Below are 23,019 nucleotides of genomic sequence, written 5' to 3'. Positions count from 1 at the left end.
CTTCATCAAAAAGCATGGTGTGGATGCACCGAACAAGTACTCTATGAAGCAGCTGTATGACAAGCTCCAAGAAACAGGGAATGTGGCAGATGCAGCCAAAAGTGGTCGATTGAAAGTGCTAAGACCAGAAAAAATTTGATCAACATGTACGCTGCATATTCTGTTAGTCCCAAGAAGTCTGTGTGATGTCTATCTAGCCAGTCTGGTGTCTCCATTGGTAATGCCCTCACAGCATTGTGCAAGTGTTTAAAGATGCATCTGTGCAGAATTTATGTTGTTCACAAGTTCTTACCAGCAGACACTGGAAAATGTGTAGCTTTCTGTCAGTGGTTCATGTCATCTGTAATGCCAGATGGTGAAGAACTCTATGATTGGTTTTGGTCTGACTAGGCATATGTGTCTGACCTTGATGGATAAATCTTGGTCTGACCTTGATGAATACATGAATGCACAGAATTTACGTATTTGGTGTATGGAAAATCTACATCAGCTGCACAAGTCTCCTCTGTACAGACAAAAATGGGCGTTTGGTGTGCTATGCCACATAGGTGAATCTTCATGACATTCTTTCATGGCACAGTGAACAGTGAGCACTATGTACAGATGGTGCAACAATTTGTAATCATTATACCTGCAGACCAGCTACAGTATATGTAGTTTCAGCAGGACAATGTTACTGCTTATACAGCTAACAACACTAACTTTCATGGAACATGTCTTCATGGATAAGTGATTTCAAAGGGGTTGTGCCCCCCTCGGTCTCCTGATTTATCCCCTCCTGATTTTTTCTTGTGGTGATACCTTAAGGATGCTGCTTACTAAACTCATCCTCACACCATTCCCAGATTGTAGAGTGAAATTGAACAATGTGTCACTACAATTGCTCGACAAACATTACAAAATATGTTTAAGAGCATGTAATATCGTATTCAATTATGTGAACTGCATATTGGAGGCCACTTTCAACAACTATTGTAACTTACTCATTTTCCCATAAGGTTATGTCACTTTATGAACACTCAGTATATATGCTGCATTGATAATTTAACTAAATCATACAATTACACATGTGAAAAATATTTAATTAATCATACACACATTTATATATATATATATATATATATATACACACATATTCATGAATAAATATCCAAGCAACCACCTCAAAGACAGTCTATTATTGCATGGTACAATTGTTTCATTGAAACAAGTTGTGCGTCATGTAGGAGTCAGGTCAAGATAGATTTTCAGTTTCTGAAGTGGAATCGAACAAATGTGGCAGACATTCATTTGTAGTCCAGGTAAATCAATGGGACTTGCCAGCTTAGAACTGAATATTCCTAGGGTTACAGTATAGAGAGTATTGAGTAAGTGATTGTCATTTAAACCCTACAAATTACAACTGATACAAAGTTTTGAAGGAAGGTGATAAAAAAAACAAACTGAGTTTTGGGTAAATATGTTAAACAAAATTGAGAATAAAATAATTATAATTATCTTCAGTGATGAAGCAACCTTCCATACCAGCGATAAAGTGAATTGACATAATGTTTGGATATGGGGAAAGTGGAATCCATGTTACACAATTGAACATGTACAGGACTCACCTAAGGTAAATGTTTTTTTGTGTTATAAGCTGTCATAACATTTATGGTCCTTTCATTTTTGCCGAGTTAACTGTAACTGGCATATGGTATCTGAATATGCTTGAAATTATTTGTCAACAGGATATGGACACAGAATTGATTTTCCAGCAAGGTGGCATGCCACCACATTATCATTGTTGTCATGTGTCTCAATAGCAAAGTGCTGACTTGGATTGAATGTGGTGGAACAATTTCTTGGCCACCATGATCACCTGATTTAACTGTAGTGGAATTTTCTGCATGGGGTTATTTAAAGGCAGAGTGTTGTTCCTCTGCTTTCAGGAAATGTCAACGAGCTGTGGCACCGGATAACACAAACAGTTGCCACCATAGATCAAGGCATGCTTCATAGGATTTGGCAAGAAATTGATTACAGATGGGATATCTGCTGTGTTACAAAAGGTAGCCATATTGAACATTTTTAAATGAAACTTGAAAATATGCTGCATTCAATGTTGTATTGAACACTTCTGTAAGTTATTTACTTTTTTCATTATTAAACTTTTGTATAACTAATTTAGAAATACGCTGCATATTTTAAAAATAAATACACTATATCCACGAGATACAGATAAAATAAAAGGAAAGACTCACCTAACTGTAGCGGTTTCCAAGTGTTACTCCATCTTAAGTAGTCAAATTTTATAAATTAAACATAATTAAAATAAATAAAAATAGTGTTAAAAATTTTAAATGAATTTTTTAATTGTGTATAATTTGTAAAATTTGACTAATGATGATGGAGTAACAATCCAAAAGTGTTACAGTTATGTTCTTATGTTTTATTTAATTGTATCTGGTGGATATAATATATTTGTTTTTAAAATAATTTATTTGATTCAGTGGTACATAAAATACTTGAAAAAAAGATACATCTGTGTGAGAGAGAAAATGTAAAGATAATTACATGTGTGAAGGTTGTTAGAAGACGTTTATCAAAGTCATCAGTAACACGACCCCCATATTGTACCTCACCAAGCATGTAACAAACTGTTGGCCAAGAAATGCCCTATAAAAGAATCAAAATGTTACAGAAATCAAATTATTTAGAACTTATAAATAAAAGTTATATATTACAAATATATAATAATAATTAAAATGTTAATAAATTTATAGTTATTCTTAATTTCAATTACAATTTATAAGGATTTTGTAAAACTAATAGAAAATATTATACAAATGAATTATACCTTGAACTTGGGACAAAATTTTTTTATTGTTTCTCAAACCCCAATTAGAGCTGCAACACATAGCATTTAGTAGTCAGGTTCAGAGGGAAGTTTGATTTTACCATGAAAATTCAGATTCTTACTGGGAATCAAATCCAATACTTTTCATTAGCAACAGGAACTCTATTAACTATATTCCCAAAGTAATTTAAAGTTAAATTTTCAGAGTTATTTAATCAATTAATAATCAATTCAATTTTTGGGATTTATAGACTCTGGTTCTGCAATTAAGTATTCTAGTTACTCATAGTGACACAGCCAATTATTAAAACTGAACTGTTTTACTGATTATTTATTTTTACTGTTTTTATAAATTCATCAGTATTCCTCTTAACTGTTGTAAAGTATAATTATGTATCTATCATATATACCTAGATAAAATAAAATTTTTCTTTTAAAAGTTAAACTAATACCTCAATCATGTCAAGTTTCATCAGCCACTCAAATCTCAGATCCATCTGTAGGCATTCAAAACAATTTTAAAATATGTAAGTGATAGTTTTGGTACCTTCCTCACATATTTCTTGCTTTATCTCCATAGTAAAACATGCATGAGTATTTTCATGAAAATCCTGCATTTTTTTTTAACATACCCTAGGTAATAATCATAAAGTTCAAAATAAAGCAAAACTTCTGTTTAATTATTCTCTACCTGTCTATATAACTAATAACTAATGTCTAATGTCTAATAACTAATTCTGTGTAAAATTTTCCAAAATCAATGTCACTGCGATGAATTTCAGTCCCCTGAGAAAAATATAAGTTATGTTTTTATAGCATAACTGGAAAATTCCTTAAGTAGTTTTTAATTTACAATGAATTATAGTTTTTTTTATTTTTAAAATGTTTAACACTGTTAAGTAATTCATTAGAAAGGAACTAATATATATATTAAATTAATTCTTCAAATGAGAATGGGTCATTGATTTTTTAATATGTACTGTTTGTATGTTAATTCCTAAAAAAAAAATTATGTGATGCAAAAATGTGTCATTCGAGCACTGTAAAAACTGTATAAATATTAATATACTGATGCTTAATAATTATTCAGTAATTAATTTTCTTGTATTTAATAATTTAATAAAATAATACGGTAATTTTCATGAATGCTCTTATCAATCACACAAAAAAAATCTACAGTTAAATGTATTACTGAACATATGAATTTAGCAGAAGTAAAGTATGTTAAACAGACTATTACAAAATTAGAAGACATGACAGAATGTGGTATGAAAATGAACATTTAGTAAATAAAAGTACCAAAGATAGAAGGTAATAAGGCAATAAATATCTGCATAAAGTAAGATGAAATTAAACAGGTAAAGCAAGTAATACAAGTATTTAGGAAGCATGATTTCAGAAGACAGATGGAAAATAAAAAAACCAGAATAAAACTAGTTAAAAAAACATTTAATAGAAAGAAACAATAGTAATGCAGTAACGTGGGGTTACATTTGAAATGTTAGATTTTGAATTAACATGGAAAATGGATGCTAAGAAAAAAGTGGTGGAATTTAAAATATGGAGGAGATTGGAGAAAGTTAAGTATTGGATTAAACTGGAGAGACAGATTGAAAAGAATGAATGGGAATAGAAGATTAAACAGAACATTTCGGAATTGGAAAACCATCTGCTTGGGATATATTTTGAGAGTAGATGAATTAATTAAAACAGTGCTACTAAGATCAGTGAGCAAAGAAAGAGGATGGAAAGAATTAGAAATTATAGACAATGTAAAAAGGAATTGCTTGGGTTCAAAAATTGGAAGTTTAGATAGATAGGGAAAATGGAGACAAACATGGTGCAAGGGATCTGCTTCAGGGGAGCTAAACATATGATGATGGTGATATTTAGATCATATTTACAGGAAAGCTTTAATTAAATTATAAATTATTAAAATCAATAATTACCCAAATTGGTATGTGGTCTTTCATTAAAAATGTTAATATGTACTTTCCTATAATCTTTATAGTTGATAATCATAACAAAATCATTGTGTATTATTTAAAAAAAAACATGAATCAGCTTTCTAGGTAATGCATCTGATAAAAGTGAAAATGTTTAAATAAATTTTCAATACTTACTCAGTCAAATCTAGTGTAGGAAATTGCATTAAAATTTTTGCTGAAATAAAAATACTATTTTGAATTAATTTACAATCTCAGCAATTAATTTGTTCGCGCTCATTAAAACGTTCATAATTTGTTCACCATTAAAATTAGAATTATATTAATTTAGAAATAGAGAATATGGAAAATATCTCACTTTTTTTGGATCCATATCATCAAGGTGGTTTTGAATGAACTGGACACTTGCTGCAAAATCAGCTTGATTGAATTCATATGGTATATTCCAACCTAGAGGTCCAAATTTACGTCTTTCTTGAACAACTGTATGTAGAAAAGCCACAGCATATAAAAGAGGTGGCCACTGTATTTGTGAAGAATAATCAAGAGTATCCTATAGGTAAACATAATTGTTTTATAAAAAAATAAAATACAAGAAAAAATATAAATTAGTATTATATTATGTATCTCATTAGCTTGATAGCTTCTTTATTGTAACCATCGGGCATTACAAAAATCCAGAATGGAATAAAAAGGTGTACTAGACTAAGTTGTGAAGTAGAAGGTTATTATATGATATATTAACAGTTAAGTACTGGTACATGTAACTACTAAAAATTAGAATTAATTCATCTCCAAGTGTTCTGGTTAACAAATATTAAATGTTGGGTTCATAAGCACAGGTAACAAGAGAATTAAAAAAATGTATTCTTTTATCACTATAAAGATATTGATACATTTTTTTTTATTGCTCAGAAACACAGTAAATGCTATTTAAACAAAGTGAGTAAAAATTAATTTTTTTTTTCAAACTTATGGCATTTTACATTGCTTAACTCTCCCTCACATAAATTGGTATGATGAACTCTGAGCAATGACCAAGTTTCTTTATTTCTTCACATTTTTTAAAGAACTGATGTACTGGCTTGAAAGCTACAGTAATTTCAACTTTATGTGTCATTCACAATTAAGTTCAATTTTAATCTTGTTAGTTTGCTTTGCTACAATCTGCAAAATAAAAGAGACTGCTTCTAGCTAGCCAAGCATGTTTATATGTTTTAAAGTATTTTATGGGTTGTTGTCTTACATGCAGAAAAGATTAAACACACAACTATACTCATAAAATATGAAATATGTATATACTTTGTGAAGTACACATTCCAAACACAAAATTAAGTACAGGAATTTTTTACATGATAAAATGAATTTAATGAATAGTTATTTTATCACTATAATGATATTCTGTAAATTGAAACTAGTATCATTGTTGTTTTGTGATAAATGTTTTTAATGATATCAGAGACTAAGAGCATAGTTTGTTTTAATAAGATTTAGTTTAAAACATCTGTGCAATAAACTTTATGCTATTTTGATTATAAACTGAAACATTATGAGAAAAATTTATTGGTTGCATTCAAATATTTATCTAATTAATCTTTATAAATAAAAATGTTAAGTTCGTTTGTGTACACTTCAAAAACTCAAAATGTTCTGCAAATTTTAGCACGATATATAACCCGCATCAAAGATTGTTTTTATCTATTTTTTGCATCAGTCACATACCCGCGACCGTGAGAAATCAGTTTTTTAAGGGTCAGCTGTGTACCAGTGACCGCGCCATCTGCCAGAAGCGAGGGGAACACTCGCCATACTAGCTAATGACAACCGCAGTCACATGTGAAACAATACTTGTTCCTAATTACATTGTTTATTAACAAAAAAAAAAACGTATCCACTTGCATCTGATTCAAATTATTATACAATCTGAATGAAATATTCACATTAATCGAGGTACTTTTGTGTGATCGTGTCGTGATTGAGCTGCGGCTTTCACCAAGCTCTGAATTTATTAGAAAACGACCAACAGTGGGATATATGTATTAATGACGCGTGCAACACTGCACATCCAAACCAAATTCGCGCATTATTCGCAATTATATTGACCGCTTGCTTCCCTTCATCTCCCACAGAGTTATGGGAAAGATATTGATCAGATATGGCTGAGGATATTTTGCATCGAGTACGCCTAGAAAATACCAAATGACCATGGAATTTACAGAAGGAATTTACAACGAAGCATTGATAAATATTGAAGACAAGTGCTTAGCTATTGCAAATAAAGTTCTTAGTCAATTGGGAATGCCAGCATCCACCCGCGCTGCGATTGCTTCATTTGATGTGGATTTACGCCGTGAACAGAGTTACAAGTTGATTTGTGTTTTATAAATTTTTATTCTATTCGTTATGTGTTCTTAATTTTATGTAATAATAACTTAATCTTGTCGACGCATGTCATAAATGTTGTGTATATATCAATAAGTGGCATACGTGTAAGAATTTTTGTCACAAATGAGCTTATTATTTTATAAATGATACATACATGACTTCTTTATTTGTATCCTGTAAAATACACAATAACAAATCTCTTCTTGCCGAAAAGTTCTTTAGAATTTTGGAAACTTTTGGATTTAAATACCTAAATAAGGGGGCAGTGAATTTGGCCTATGCCCCACGCAGCTGAAACCCACACTATTCCACTGGGGTATATGAAACAAATTTTATACTACTTAATTTAATATTGCAAAAATACACAAACATATACTAAACATATAAACATATAAGTATTAAGCAATGAAATCATATATTGAACATGTTAATATTGTGGAATTATGTGTAACTTACATTACTTTCATAACAGATGTGTGCATATAATTTAAAAAACAAATCATAAGTATAAAAAATATTAGACTATGATAAAAAAATAAATGAATAAAGGTTTAATAAAATCATTTAAACTTATTTTTAAAGCTCAACAGCTACTGATCTCTGAATTTCTGCTATCTTACTCCCATCTCAGATACTTGGGAGTCTTTATATATTATAAATAACTTAAAGTGTATAGTCACTGGAGCTAATGTCCATGTACAAAAAACTGTGCTGCCAAAGTTAAACAAAATGAAATAATTTTACAATCCAGTACATAAGAGTCCTTTTACTAGAGTCCAGTTTATAAGAGTCCTTTTATTAGTTGGAACTCTATACACTCTATGCATATCATACGAAAACCCTAACAGCTTACCTGAGTAATACTTTGATAAGTTCGTTTCATGCTGGCACGAATTCCCTGTGGAGGCTCATTTGTAAATTTTATTGCCATCTGTAAAAGAAAATTAACAGTGGATCAGTGAATAGAATACACAAGGAAAAGAAGAAATTATTCATGAAAATATTAAAATATGCTACAGTAACGAGCAACAGCTTAAAATAATGATGAGAAATCAGAAAGCATTTAAATTTTAAAAGAATACCTCTTTAGAATTCATAAAATGTAATGTACATCTGAAATTCATAAAGGTAACATATGAGTAACAGCTGAAAAACCGGATTTTTTTTATGTAACTGAAATGTTTTATACAAGATAAAATAAATAATAATTTATTCAGATGAATAGATAATTATAAGTTTATACTGGTGTAGTTTATGAAGTGCTACTCCATCGATTAAAAAGGTTTTATAATATCTTTGTTGCTACAATTACAGCCAAGGGTGCAGAAAATTCAGATATTTTTCTTCATTAATGTTGTAAATAAACTAAAACCAAGTAATATTGGTAATGTAAAAAAAAATTTTCCATTTAATTTGAAATAAATTAGTGAGATCTGTTAAGTAAGTCTGTAATTTATTAATAACGATATCATAATAAGGCCTTTTCCGTAGGAAGAAGTTGTTTTTTATAATGTTAAAAGTAGTTCTGTTGTCTGGTTTAATAGAGTTCGATATTTAGCTTTTTAGGAATAAACACTAGTATTTTCGGCATAGGTAGCACATTTGTAAAAATATAAATGCAAAAAATATTTAATTTAGTAAATACTGATCTACATGATTAATGAATGCCAAACAGTGATCTAACAGTTTACTGAAAACTAGTTCTAAATTGTTGAAGGTTGTGACATTTTAAAAATATGTTACACTCAGATTAATAAGCTCTGAGTGGATTATTTATGTAATATAATTAAGGAAAAATGAATAGTGAATATACTTTTAAAATATCAATAATCTTTTTCTTTACAGTTATATTATAAATCCTACAGTTTTATTCAACAATCTAAACCAAAAAACCACCAGAAATTATCAGCTGATGCCAGAGTGGAAGACAGCACATCTGTCACTGAAGATGAATAAAGCAACTGAAACTGATATGATGAAATTTAAAAACATTATATTAAATAAATTTGACTTGATCTGCCATTAAAAATTACAAACAAAGGGTTATTCTAAATTACTATTATTATAACAAACTGAAAAACAAGAAAGTTTGGAATAACCATTTAGAAAAAGATGACTTAAATTGAACTAGATGATCAGTTTGATTCTTGAATAATCATTATCAGTGGATATTGAGGATATAATACTGTTATGAGATGTTTCTTGTAAAGCCTATGGTCGCTAAACAATCTGATTGCTCTTCTAATTTCTTTTTCTTTTAACTTTTTCAAGTAATTCAATAATGCAATTCAACTTTTTTGTAATAAATGGAATTTGCTAAAACTGTGCTGCAGGCCAAACCCTATTAGAATATCTAGTAGTGCTGGAAATAAAATCATCCATACATAAAATAATCATATAGAGATTAAATATATAAGAAAATAAGTGCGATAATTTAGCACAGATAAAACTAGTAAAGTATAAAAAATTCAATACAAGGTAAATTTAAATTTATAAGCTTAAGATAATAAGTTTCTTAGTATAATTTTTTATCTTCAGATTATCTGTTTACCTGTAGGAGCCCAATTGGAAACTGTGCATGAACTTCAGTTGTCATCCAAAGGCGAAAGGTTTCTTCAACTTTATCAGTGTCCAAAATAGCATCCATAGCTTCATTACAGAATGGCAATGAAAGATGTATATTTTGTAATAATACCCATCCACCACCTGCCATCGCATCATTAATCAGACGACGAGCATGAAGTTCTTGTCCCTGGCCCATTGAAACAGATCTCAAATCTGCAAGAAAATTAGTTGATAATTGATATTATAATAATATAATGAATGTAAAATTTATAATCTGTAAATCTAAAACTGAGTTAAAGGCTACTATAGTCTGGCAAATGAAAGAATGTACCTGAACTTAGACTGAAATAATTTCTCAATAAATCACTGTAAAAAAAAAAGGAATTTATACCATATCAAAGTTTGTTCTTTTATGCATTAGTTTATAAAACACTTATTCAAACAACAATAAACACGTTTACATTTTTTAGGAAATGGAGAAACATAATTTTTGTGAGTTTTTTTTAGCAGGAACCTTTATTACGGTCTGAGAAATTATAAGGATTTTAAAGAGTGTAGAGCAAACTTCTTCTTTGTTTATGACCTCTTAGAACTTGGTTACCGCCCCAGCGATGAATTTTCCTGGCATTAAGTCTGAAAAGTGCGCTAGTATCATCACCAAACACGCCCCAGGAATCCACAATATTCCTGGAATACTGTTTAGAAAATTGTTAAAGTTTTTTAACCACAATATTTTTCTTTGACTTGAATTATATTTAGTTTCTATTTTACTTTGCATGATACTTAGAAAAAATGTTTACTTCAACTCTTATCATCTGTCCAACCAACCAATATTAAACTGTTCTAAGCAACTCAGGTCTAAAAAGGACATATCAATAATCCACTTAAAAACCCTCATGGTTCTATCTTAACAAAATACTAGTCTCCCAAAAAGTGTTGTAATGGAATTCCACTTTTGGTAATGGGTCATCCTTAAATCTTTTACTTTCTCAAAGGGGTGGTTTCAAGCATCATTCGGAGAAAAGGTTTTAATTAGAGGTCTTCCTCATATAATGCAATATGAAATAAAGGATATCATTTCTAAGGGCAACTTTCTTCATATTTACAAATTATCTCAGAATAAATTTTCTGCAGGGTTCAGACCTAGTTGAACTAATATCATTTTAAAGATACAAACAGAACGATGTAATTCATCTGATTTATATGGTTATTAAGAAGCTGATGACATTAAAAAAGGACACAATTCTAGTTGATAAAAAAAAATATTATTCATAAGATAAGTTAATTAAGTGCAATAACAACAAACTTACTTATTTCTTTTGCTTTTGCAAGTGCTGTGACTTGAGGTGATGGATCAGAACCAATAGATAAAATACAAATAAGAGGAGTACGAGGTTCTGATTCTTGCCAAGTTGCTTCAAGATCAAGAATGCATGCTTCTCCATATTCAGGTCCTAATGATTCTGCAAGAAGAAATGTTTAAATACATACAGGATCAGCCATTTTTTTATGTCTAGTAAAAAAAAAGAAACTAAAATTTAAATACACTTGAAGAATTATTAAGGAGTTGATTCTTCTTGAAGCAACTATGTTATCTGTTGAATACTTATATTAGTTTTTACATCTCAAATTATGTAGTTATTTAAAAAAAGTAAGATGAATAGAGAAAAAAGTTTGATCAATTCAGTTTTTCAGCTGATTGTAAACAGGGTTTGTATTAAAGTACTATTTTTTACATAAGACACTTCTATAAAATTGAGTATATTTTGTTATCATTTGAGTATAGTTAAGAAATCTGTAAATTTTTCCTTCTTAAACTGATAAATTAAAAATAAAGAATTATATGAAGGGTTTCAACAATATCATTTTTTAAAATAACAATGGAGTCCTAAATTTATTACATAATGAGTACATTATTTTTTGTAGTAACTGGTCATCAGTTGATCTAATGGTTACCATGATGGCTATCTTGTCTCAGGTTTGATTCCTGGCACTTTATTATTTATTAACCTACATAGATTTGTTCAAATATTTAAATTAGGGTTCAAATACAGAGATAGAAGAACAATTGCTAACATGTACAGGAACCAAACAGCAACAGTAACAATTGAAGACCATAAGAAAGAAGCCGTAATAAGAAAGGGAGTCTGACAAGGATGTTCCCTATCTCCGTTACTTTTTAATCTTTACATGGAACTAGCAGTTAATGATGTTAAAGAACAATTTAGATTAACAGTACAAGGTGAAAAGATAAAGATGCTATGATTTGCTGATGATATAGTAATTCTAGCCGAGAGTAAAAAGGATTTAGAAGAAACAAATGAACGGCATAGATAAAATCCTACGCAAGAACTATCGCATGAAAATAAACAAGAACAAAACAAAAGTAATGAAATGTAGTAGAAATAACAAAGATGGACCACTGAATGTGAAACTAGGAGAAGAAAAGATTGTGGAGGTAGAAGAATTTTGTTATTTGGGAAGTAGAATTACTAAAGATGGACAAAGCAGGAGCGATATAAAATGCCAAATAGCACAAGCTAAACGAGCCTTCAGTAAGAAATTTAATTTGTTTACATCAAAAATTAATTTAAATGTCAGGAAAAGATTTTTGAAAGTGTATGTTTGGAGTGTCGCTTTATATGGAAGTGAAACTTGGACGATCGGAGTATCTGAGAAGAAAAGATTAGAAGCTTTTGAAATGTGGTGCTATAGGAGAATGTTAAAAATCAGATGGGTGGATAAAGTGACAAATGAAGAGGTATTGCGGCAAATAGATGAAGAAAAAAGCATTTGGAAAAATATAGTTAAAAGAAGAGACAGACTTATAGGCCACATACTAAGGCATCCTGGAATAGGCGCTTTAATATTGGAAGGACAGGTAGAAGGGAAAAATTGTGTAGGCAAGCCACGTTTGGAATATGTAAAACAAATTGTTAGGGATGTAGGATGTAGAGGGTATACTGAAATGAAATGACCAGCACTAGATAGGGAATCTTGGAGAGCTGCATCAAACCAGTCAAATGACTGAAGACAAAAAAAAAAGAACATAGATTTGATCTAGCAATACATCATCTATCATTCATCCATCTTATTCCCTCATTAAAGTACATGTGTGGCACATCTGGCAATGTAATACTAAAATAAAATAAAAATATATATAGGGGTACAAAAATTCATCACATACATACATACATATTACAGTTTCTTTTACAGTGAGAATAATCTACCTACCAATAATATATCTCCTTGCTTGAGATAGTGTTCTATCGGGACTCCAAGATCTTATAAGTAATAATTTTCTGAATACATCAAGAGATTTCTGGTAACCACAAGGAATTTCTTCTTCTTCAGGTTTTTCTTTTTCATACCATATTCGCCATTCTTTCTCACTTTGTTTAATCTGTTAAGTAATATAAATCAGCGATTACATAATAAAGAAAAAATTTATAATAAAAAAATCATATTTAGTTTGTAAAATACATTGCGGCAGTATGAGACATATGTGTAAAGTGTAATTTTTTTCATACACTGATCAAAATTTTATAACAAAAATTGTTATTATTATAATAATATACTTTCAAAAATTTCTTTATACAGCATGTCAAATTTTTTTTTTTTTTTGTAATTATAGATTCACTTCAGTAACTTTAAGACAATAGTGATGAGTATTTATTTTATGTTAACACTGTAAATAAACTATTTCTATTAATTTTTAAATAGAAACTGGATTATCCAGTACCAAAATCTTATCATTACCCTAATGGGTATCGTTAATTAAAATTAAAAAACCATGTTTTATCTGAATATAGTTTTAAATTTTATTTTAAAAAAAATGTTTGTCCTGAAATCTTTTAGTAAATTACATTCCCAGTTGTAAATTAATCATTAAAATCTGTTCTCACAATACAGAAGAATTTCTTTAGAATTTCCCTTCTGGAAATTCTAAAGAAATGTAAGATTTATAGTTACTTTAGTTTTCATCATTTGAAATAATTTGTTGAAGTGCAATTATCTAGGTGAATCATCTTTAAGTACATCTAATTATTGTAAATTAAGTAATCATTTAATGAAGTGCATTCTGAGAGAGTAAATCATAAAGAAAAGAGTTTTGCTAAATGTAAAGTAAGATGAAAATTTTATCTTTAAATAAAAAAAAAAGAGTTTCCAACATTATTTTTGTATGTGGAAATTTTTTTTATGAAAGAGTGGGCATTAACAGCTACAGTCATTAACCTGATGGAAATTGGTAGCGTTTGAAAAGACGCCATTTCTGACCGGGTTTTGAACCCGGGACCTCCACACAAAATCCCAAGATGCTACCTTCTCACCCATGGAGATCGGCAATTTTTAATTTAAATGAATTATGAGCCTCTAAAAAAATTACAAAAAAAAGAACAAGTTTAAATTTGTCCTCTTAGTTTTTTCAGGCTAAGTGACAAGTAATCCTAAACGAGTAAAAGCAAAAGTCATTTTTAATCAAGAGGGGTCAGATAAATATTTACAATGTTATATTACTATTAATTTCAGCATTATTTTTACAGTATTACCTATTATTAATGTTTACAATGTTGTATTTAGGCTAAGTGAAGACAGAACTAAAGTAAAGACTCTTCCAATCTCAAAGCATTAACATAATCTTCACATTTGAGTGCTTTTTTGAGAAGCTTTATAAGTCTGCAGTTATAATTTGTATTTTATATATTATTTTTGCCCTTCAATGATATTTTATACTTTTCTAACTCACTGAAAAATAAATTACCTTTGTAAGTATAGATGAAAAAGTTGATAATTTACTTATCTCCACAAGATTCAACCATGTGATATCAAGAATCCAACGGAAAGGTTTAGGTGTAACTGCATTTAAATCTAATGAAGCACCACCTAAAAAAAAAAAATAATAATAATAAAATATAAAAGTCAATTATTACTTTTGGAAATACAGTTAATAAAAATATTCATACATATATATTTATTTATTATCACAGCTTACGTCTTAAGAGCAGCACACTTTAATTTAATTTATATTTTAATATTGAACCATTTTAAATGTGTTGCTCACATAACTTCTCCCAGTAATTACTGTAGGAACGTTTATTCAACAACAAGGTATCATATATTTAGTAGTACCACTGTAAAATACTAGAATACAAAGCTTTTTTCCATGAAAAAAATGAAAATTAATTTAAAATATTTAAAAAGTAATTAAAAGTGTGCATAAAAGCTATACAATAAAGTTGTTAAAATAAATATTATTTTTATTTATTACTGTAACTGCTTTCATGTTCTGAACAGGCAGCAGTATCAGCATATGTAACTATTGTTTACAATTTGATACGTTCATGTTATTTAATAATTAAATTTAGTTTAAAAAATATGTAAACCTTTAATAAGATGAGCAGATCTACCCAATGTGTAAAAGATGTGTGAATTAAGTTGTGGTGGGCAGTCTGGATTGGAGGTTTTAATGGTTTAGATATTTTTTGAACAAAATGTATGCTTTGTATTGGAATTATGTAGGACAATAGTTTCTTATATTCTTTTTCTTTTCTTTCCTCTTTTATTCTTATTCTAAAATCCTGGCTAAGTATACTTGTTTTATAATGTTTTCTAAGTACTAGTTATTTGAAAATTAATGTTGTTTTATTTCCTTGTTTTTATTTTTACCTTTATTTTTAAATTTTTTTTACCTATTTTATATATATACTTTTTCACAGTGTCTTCTTATGATGACTCTTTAAGATCCTAAATGACCTCTAGGTTTAGATTTTAAGTAACATTTTTTATAAGTGGTTTTTGGAGATAATTTTGTTTTCCAGTTTTTTAGTAGCATATAATAATAATAATAATAATAATAATAATAATAATATAATATAATAATAATTTAGTAGCATATAATAAGTTATTTAGTTTTCCTAAAATAAAAAATAAATAAATGGAATACGAGGTGTGTGAGAAAAGTAATGAGACTGACTTCTTACTTACCAAAGTTTTTATTTTTTTCAAACAACAATATTATCCCCTTCAAAGTAGTTCCCTTGGACAACTATACACCAGTGGAGTTGTTGTTCCCACTCCTGGTAGCAGTGCTGGAAGGCTTCAACTGGTAGGGCTGTTAACTGCTCAGTCACAGTCTTTTGAATGTTCTCCAGAGTTCCAAAATGACATCCTTTTAAGACATAATTCAATTTCGGGAAAAGGAAAAAGTCACAAGGACTCAAATCAGGTGAATAGGGGGGTTGAGGTACCATAGGAAGGCGTTTTGAGGTCAAAAATTCCCTGACAGAAATAGCCGTGTGACACAGGACATTGTCATGATGAAACATCCACTTGTCTGCAATGTCTGCTCTCACGTGAAACACCCTTTTCCTGAGCCTTTCAAGGACACCTTTGTTAAACACTTGGTTGACAGTTTGTCCTGGAGAAATAAATTCTTTATGCACGATACCTCTACTGTCAAAAAAGCAAATCAGCATGGTTTTAATCTTTGATTTGCTCATTCGACATTTTTTCGAACGAGGAGATGACGGGGTTTGCTACTCTTCACTTTGCCGCTTTGTTTCAGGATCATACTCAAATATCCAGGATTCATTATCTGTGATCACACAATTGAAGAATTCTTGGTCATTGTCAATCCTCTCAAGAAGATCAACGCACACGTTTCTTCGATTGTCCTTCTGTACCGTTGTGAGGTTTTTCGGCACCAATTTCGCACAAACCTTTCGGATGTCCAAATCGTCTGTCAAAATTTGATGTACAGTGAAAGTGTTTAAATTTAATTGTTCACTCATCATCCTTATTGTTAAACGATGGTCTGATCTCACAAGAACCTTCACACGCTCAACATTTTCGTCAGATTTTGAAGTTGAAGGTCTCGCTGAGCGGGGTTGATCTTCAACGTGTTCTCGGCCTTCCAAAAATGATTTGTGCCAGTGGAAAACTTGTGATCTTGATAAGCAATGTTCCCCATAGGCCTGTTTCAAATTTTCAAAGGCCACACTTGTGGATTCCCCAAGTTTAACACAAAACTTGATTGCACAATGTTGCTCTAAATTTCGATACTCCATTTTCATAACACAACAAAAACACTACTTTACTGATGGAGCTGTCTTGTACTGAGCATGTGGAAAGGATGAACAAACCGGTCTAGTACAGACCAGTAGACACAGTGTTGCCAAATCGCTTGCAGTGTTATCAATCTCATTACTTTTCTCACACACCTCGTATATATTATTTAGCTAGAGACATGAATAGTTAAACATTACATGAGCAGAAATTTGTAAAATCATGACACTAAAACATGCACTGTAATACCTTTTATAAATGCCATAAATTCTTCATGTGTAATCATTCCTTTATGACAATCAATTTTCATAGCAAGCATCAGAGTGAATAATGGTTTATGACGTTCATATAAACTACGCAATGTGAATTTCCATACTTCATGAGTCAAATAACGAAGAATATTATCTATTCTTTCTTCTGTAACTGAACTTTTTGTTGATCTGAAATACATACATAAAAAAATTTATACATTTTTATAAGCAGTTTTATAATAAAACCATAATTATTCAAAATTGTTAACTATTCATGAATAATAAATATTTTCAATTGTATTAACATTTTTGTTAAATATAACAAAACTTTCTCATTACACAAGTATCAATTTCATAATTTCTTCTTGATAAATAAACAACTACTTAATTTCACTTAGAATGACTAATAATTCTCTTTGCTTATTTCTTTGAATTTCACTTTTAATGACAAATATTTCCTAAATCAAAAAAGTGTACTAAATTTTCCAAATAGATTTTACTTAAATGTTTCAATATGATGCCAAGTACATGATTTAAACAGATTAATTTTATAGTGTTTCTCAAAAATACAATTTTGAAGTTGAAGTTCCAATGTTATTTTTGATTCAAATGATATTCAAATAATAAAAGTGCTCATTACAATAAAGGGAACAGATTATGTCAGAATTCTGCAGGTGTAAAAAATGAAACTTGTTTAAGATGAATACATTATTTTTTGCTTGATAATACATTCTTTTCCACCAATGAATCCTTTTCAGAACTAACATTAATCTAGAGCTTGGATAAAATTTTATTTGGAATACTATTCTTTTGTAATAAGATGAAGTAGACACATGATTGCATTATAGTTTTAAGCCTTGTTTTTAATATTTTTAAGTTTTCTTTTTTAAAAATTAAAATAAAACTGTAGCCTGATCAAGAAAATGAAATAGTAAAATAAATTTTAAAAATAATCAATTTCTATGACTTATTCTGCAGAAAATGCTTCGTTAATGATGATAAAGATAGTTACGTAATAATCTATAACGTACTTTGTAATCGAGTTATCAAAAATATTTAAGAATTGTTTTAATGAATTCTGGTACATGACGTTCACATTGCTCATTTCAACAATAAGAAAATATAAAATAGAACCACGTGCAGCAACAGCTCTGAATTCTTCCCTAGCTATCATAATTTTCCTTTCTGTTACTTCTGATACTTGTAATTTTGCATTAACTTCTTCTGCTGTAGTTTTAGTTTCTTGTAGCACTTGAATTAAAGCTTCATCATCAACAAGAGATCCCTGTAAAAGAATAAGTCAGAGTTCTTAAATTACGTACAGGCAAGACTTTACAACTTTTTAACATATTATATACTCTGACCAACATCACCAATTATGACTACAGACAAAAGTTTTCAAGATTGTCTTGAAATTGGTATCATGCATCTATTTTTTTTAGTGGTCAGAATTATTTTTTCTGAGAGTAACAAATTGATGTACCAAACAGTGAAATTGTGTCATATTAGGATATGACTAGTTTCGTAATAGGACAGAGTGATCATAAATTATTCAGCGCATTTTAGATGATGATAAAAAAATAACAAAGCAATGCATTTACTTGAATAGAGCATTTCAAACAGTCTTGTTTACAACATTTATTAACTTCAAACAAGTTTCATATGAGCAGTTTTTGTGGGGCATAAAATGTCTAGACGAAATTCAATTTCATGTCACACATTACAAAAAATATCTGGAGTTTAAAATTTCAATTCTTCTTTTTAGTTATTGATGTTGACAACCTTTGTTGCATACACCCTATCTTTGAAAAACCACCCAGAGAAATTGTAATATCAGGGGATCGACATGACGATTGGTTCATCATAGTCAATCCAGTGTTTAGAAATTGTTCATGTAGGTAGTCTCTAACTTCTAGATCCTAGTGTGGTGGTGTGCCATCTTGTTGGAAATACACATTGAGTTGTCAATGTTCAGTTTGTGGTACTGCATATTTCTCTCACATGTCTAGATAACACTAGTATGGTGCCATTGGTAACATTAGCAGTAACCATTGGCCAATGGTTACGGGCATGGCAAAGAAGAATGTTCATTCACTTCATAAGCAGTCAATGCATATTAAATGTTAATTTTCAGGCTATCACATTGCATCTGCTGGATGGCATGAGGGTTCTTGCTACCCCAAATCCCACAATTATGACAATTAACGTGACTACAGACATGAAAGATACCTTCGTCAGAGAAGATTACTTTTTCTATAAATGCATATTATTTTATCAAGAATGTTCATGGTAAAATTGTAACAGTGTGGATTATTGTCATCTTTAATAGCATGCACCGAATGAATTTTATATGCATGAAATTTTAGGCGCTTGTGTAGAACCTTCATTATTGTCAATTGTGGTATTCCCAATTCTAAACTTGCATGACTAGTCGATTTATCTGAGTTTCTTTGAAAAGTTTGTCATACTCAATCCACAACTTCCTGAGAGAAGGAAGTCTGCCAGCAGACACTTTATGTGCTACACTTCCTGTATCCTTCAACTGCTAATAGCAAAGTTTAATAAAGTCTTTATTAGGATGATCACAGTTGTAATCTAAATGAAAATGTAAATGAACAGGAATAACAGATCTGCTTTCATGATCTGCTATGATCTATGAAACCATAGTATGCACATTACTTTCTCTACATGGTACCCATTGTGCAACTGACAATCCCCCCTCCTGTCGTTATATTTCCTCACAGGTTTATTCTAATACCTACACAATGTTTGAAAAAATCAACAAATGCTGTATTAACCTCATTTTTCATTTTTTATTAACCTTTAAAATGTGCTGAATAACTTATGTTCACTCTGTATGTTTGGTCAGTGAAGAAGGAAACATGATTATATTTTAATTCTCACATTTCCTGGTATGCCTAACTTTGTGACTTGAGAATAGCTTTGCCATTTTACGTGATGGTTAAGATCTGTCTCATTTTGCCATCTGTAAGTATAATGATTCTGGTCCTTAACAAACAAGTAAATTTTTATACTATATTATTATTCACAAAGCCTTCAAGTTTTGTGTAATGAATTAATAATTTATGTAATGCATTTTATTTTAAAATAAAGAAAAATTTTTTTCTATGAATCAAAATTTTAATCTTTTTTAATGACAAACCAAATCAAATTTTATAATAAAACACAATTAAAAAACTTACTTCAACATGCTTTCAGTATTCTTTGTGACTGAATCACTGAGGACAGCTACAAAGTGAGCTAAAAATGTTTATAAGTAATCTTTTTTTAAAAAAAAAATCTATTACAAAATTTGATTCTATTTGCTGTAAATAAAAATTTGAAATTTAATTAATGTCATCTCCAACCATCATGAACAAGAACACATATTCATATTCATATTTTTCCCATTAAAATATACATATGAGAACACAAAACAGCCTTATGAAAACATATTCATTCATATGTTTTCCATTATATAGAAAGTTTATTTTTAAAATACATGTCCATGACAAATATTACGAAATATTAAAAAAATGAACCATAAGTATCAAACCACATTGATTCTGGCTTTTTTTTTGTAACAATATTTGAGAGAGAAAGAGTGGGATAGAGAGTGAGAGTGTGTGTGAGAGAGAGAGAGAGAAAATAAATATGTAGTAAAAAAATTCAAAACCAATACCAAAAATATAATTTAACTGAATCTCTCTATTTGAATTCATTTCCATGTATAAATATGAGTCTATATGATATATATGAAAGCATGAGTCATTATCCTGAAGGACTAGTTCAGCAACAACATTACAGATTCCAAAAATTCAGCTGTACAGAATTTAGCAGCAAAGGTATAAAGCTAAAAAGAGTAGTGCAGGATGGATTCTATTTTTTTATTGTTTAGAATTATACATTGTCAGGTTGGATTATGTGAATAAAGATGACTAATTAATACAGTTACAACACAAACTAATAAATAATTACAAACAAGTTAGCAAAGAAAAATATAAAATGTAAATAATCTTATTATATGTAGCAAATATTTAAATTAATAAGTATCCTCAATGAGTGATTCATACCAATCTTTCTTTCTTAGCTTTCTTAACTTTCTTAGCTTTACCAATACTGTTCATATTACAAAATACTGTACTTTAAATTACCAACAACTTTAATATTACATGAATATTATAATAGAATTAAACAATAATTTACCTGTGTGGATGTAAGGCGGTGAAGAAGATTACTTTCAAGTTCTTTCATACTTCTTTGATTTTGCATAACTGATTCAAACAGTGCAACTCTCTCAGCTTCTAAGTCTGATTTTTCCATTAATATTACTCTTCCTAAACAAAGTAATATACTTTTAGTTGAATAACTTTTTTCAAACAACTGATCTTTAAGTCTTTCTAGTATTTTAATGTATATTAAGGTATTTGTTATAAATAATTATGAGTATTTAACATCAGGAAAAGGAAAATTTCAGCACTGTTTTTAACTTCAGTCTACATTAATTGTCTTGATGATCCTTTCTTTCGCTATAACAATAATTGATATCAGTAAATTAGGCAAAGAGTACTTGAAATTCATTTAAGTTAATATGACTCATTTTCTAAATACATAGAATTGTACTGCTTAACAATTTCAAGAAAGCTGCTGTTATTAGCAATGTCTCTTCTGATTCCACTGGTGAGAGGAACATATAACACTACCAACAATGAAAATGTTTTGAGTTGAAAAATAGCTTATTCTTATGTATTTTTATCTGTTGAATTCAAAAATCACCATAAAAATGACCGATTAGCTCTTGGTTTGGAGATGCAATGACATGTTATTTTTTACCCGAACTACATTTTTAGTTGGGGGTAATTTTGTTTTTGGGGTTGTCACACCTGTTAAATGATAAAACACAACATTCTCCAGCTGTTTGAAGGTTATAAACATTATTACTGTTGCTGTGACTATGAGTTTCATGTTGGTTGTGTTGTAATTAGTGCAGAATCAATGGTTTTCGAGTGCTTTTGAAGTGAAAAATCTGTTAAATCAAAATGCCACAATAATGTGTAAATTCAGTGAATAATTTTTGTTACATTGGTGGTGAAATAACATTTTCATCACAGAAACACAATCTAACACTTCTTGTGAAGACTGCCTAATCAGCATTATTTTGCTATGGAGGTAGGGGATCAGGATAAGTCATGGGCTCCACATATATTTTCCAACTGTTGTTCAGTTATACTATGAGACTGGCTGAAAAATAAAAAATGATCTATGGCCTTTGCTGTGCCTATGGTTTGATGGGAGCCTACAGATCATACAGGTAACTGCTACTTCTACTTGACTCCACCTGTAAAGGCAGGATTGTCAATGAAGAAAAGAGGAACAGTTCAATACCCTTATCTTTCATCTGCTATTCGACCTATTCCACATTCAGATAGTTTATCAGTTCCTACTCCAGCCAAAATTATGGGCTTGAAGTAGAAAATGAAGACAGTGTGGAAGAAGAAGAATCCAACAAGCCTTCGACATTCCATGACTGATTTTGATGAAAAAGATGATAAACTGCTCAAACTGAGTCAAGTGGAAGGAATGATCTCATTTGAGACCTTAATTTGTCGAAGGAGAGGGCAGACTTCTAGGGTCAAGACTACAGTAATGGAATCTTCTCCAACGTGATGTCAGGATCTCACAATACAGACTTCATCATAGGGATCTGTTTTCTTCTTTTGAGAAGAAAACAATCTTGTTGTTTGCTGCAATGTTAATGGCTTGATGAACTGTTTGAATTTGAATCATGATCCAACTAATTGGAGGCTACTTATAGACTTCTCCAAGCTTAGTTTGAAAGCTGTATTATTTCACGATGGCAACTATCTGTCACCTTTCTATTCCTGTTGGTCATGCAGTTCAGATGAAGGAGACTTATGCAAACATGGCAATAGGAGGATTGCCATGTTGGTGCCATGTAGGTGATCAAAGT

At 30.0% G+C, this 23,019-nt stretch overlaps 1 protein-coding gene across 1 annotated transcript in view; it reads right to left on the bottom strand.

The window, feature by feature from the left end:
* The window catches only part of Dhc1 (dynein axonemal heavy chain 1), a 224,683-nt gene that overhangs the window by 14,325 nt on the left and 187,339 nt on the right, over window positions 1-23,019 (bottom strand). The window contains exons 65-74 of the mRNA XM_075372596.1: window positions 21,255-21,385; window positions 18,080-18,333; window positions 17,047-17,237; window positions 14,495-14,616; window positions 12,967-13,135; window positions 11,043-11,195; window positions 9,719-9,945; window positions 8,021-8,098; window positions 5,141-5,335; window positions 2,554-2,655 (exon numbers count right to left, since the gene is read on the bottom strand). Of these exons, the coding sequence (XP_075228711.1) occupies window positions 2,554-2,655; window positions 5,141-5,335; window positions 8,021-8,098; window positions 9,719-9,945; window positions 11,043-11,195; window positions 12,967-13,135; window positions 14,495-14,616; window positions 17,047-17,237; window positions 18,080-18,333; window positions 21,255-21,385 (1,622 nt within the window). The remainder of the gene's footprint in view (window positions 1-2,553; window positions 2,656-5,140; window positions 5,336-8,020; window positions 8,099-9,718; window positions 9,946-11,042; window positions 11,196-12,966; window positions 13,136-14,494; window positions 14,617-17,046; window positions 17,238-18,079; window positions 18,334-21,254; window positions 21,386-23,019) is intronic.

The sequence above is a fragment of the Lycorma delicatula genome, chromosome 8, assembly GCF_047948215.1.
Source record: "Lycorma delicatula isolate Av1 chromosome 8, ASM4794821v1, whole genome shotgun sequence".
In the NCBI taxonomy this organism is placed as follows: domain Eukaryota; kingdom Metazoa; phylum Arthropoda; class Insecta; order Hemiptera; family Fulgoridae; genus Lycorma; species Lycorma delicatula.
This window is presented reverse-complemented; position numbering and strand designations above follow the sequence as displayed.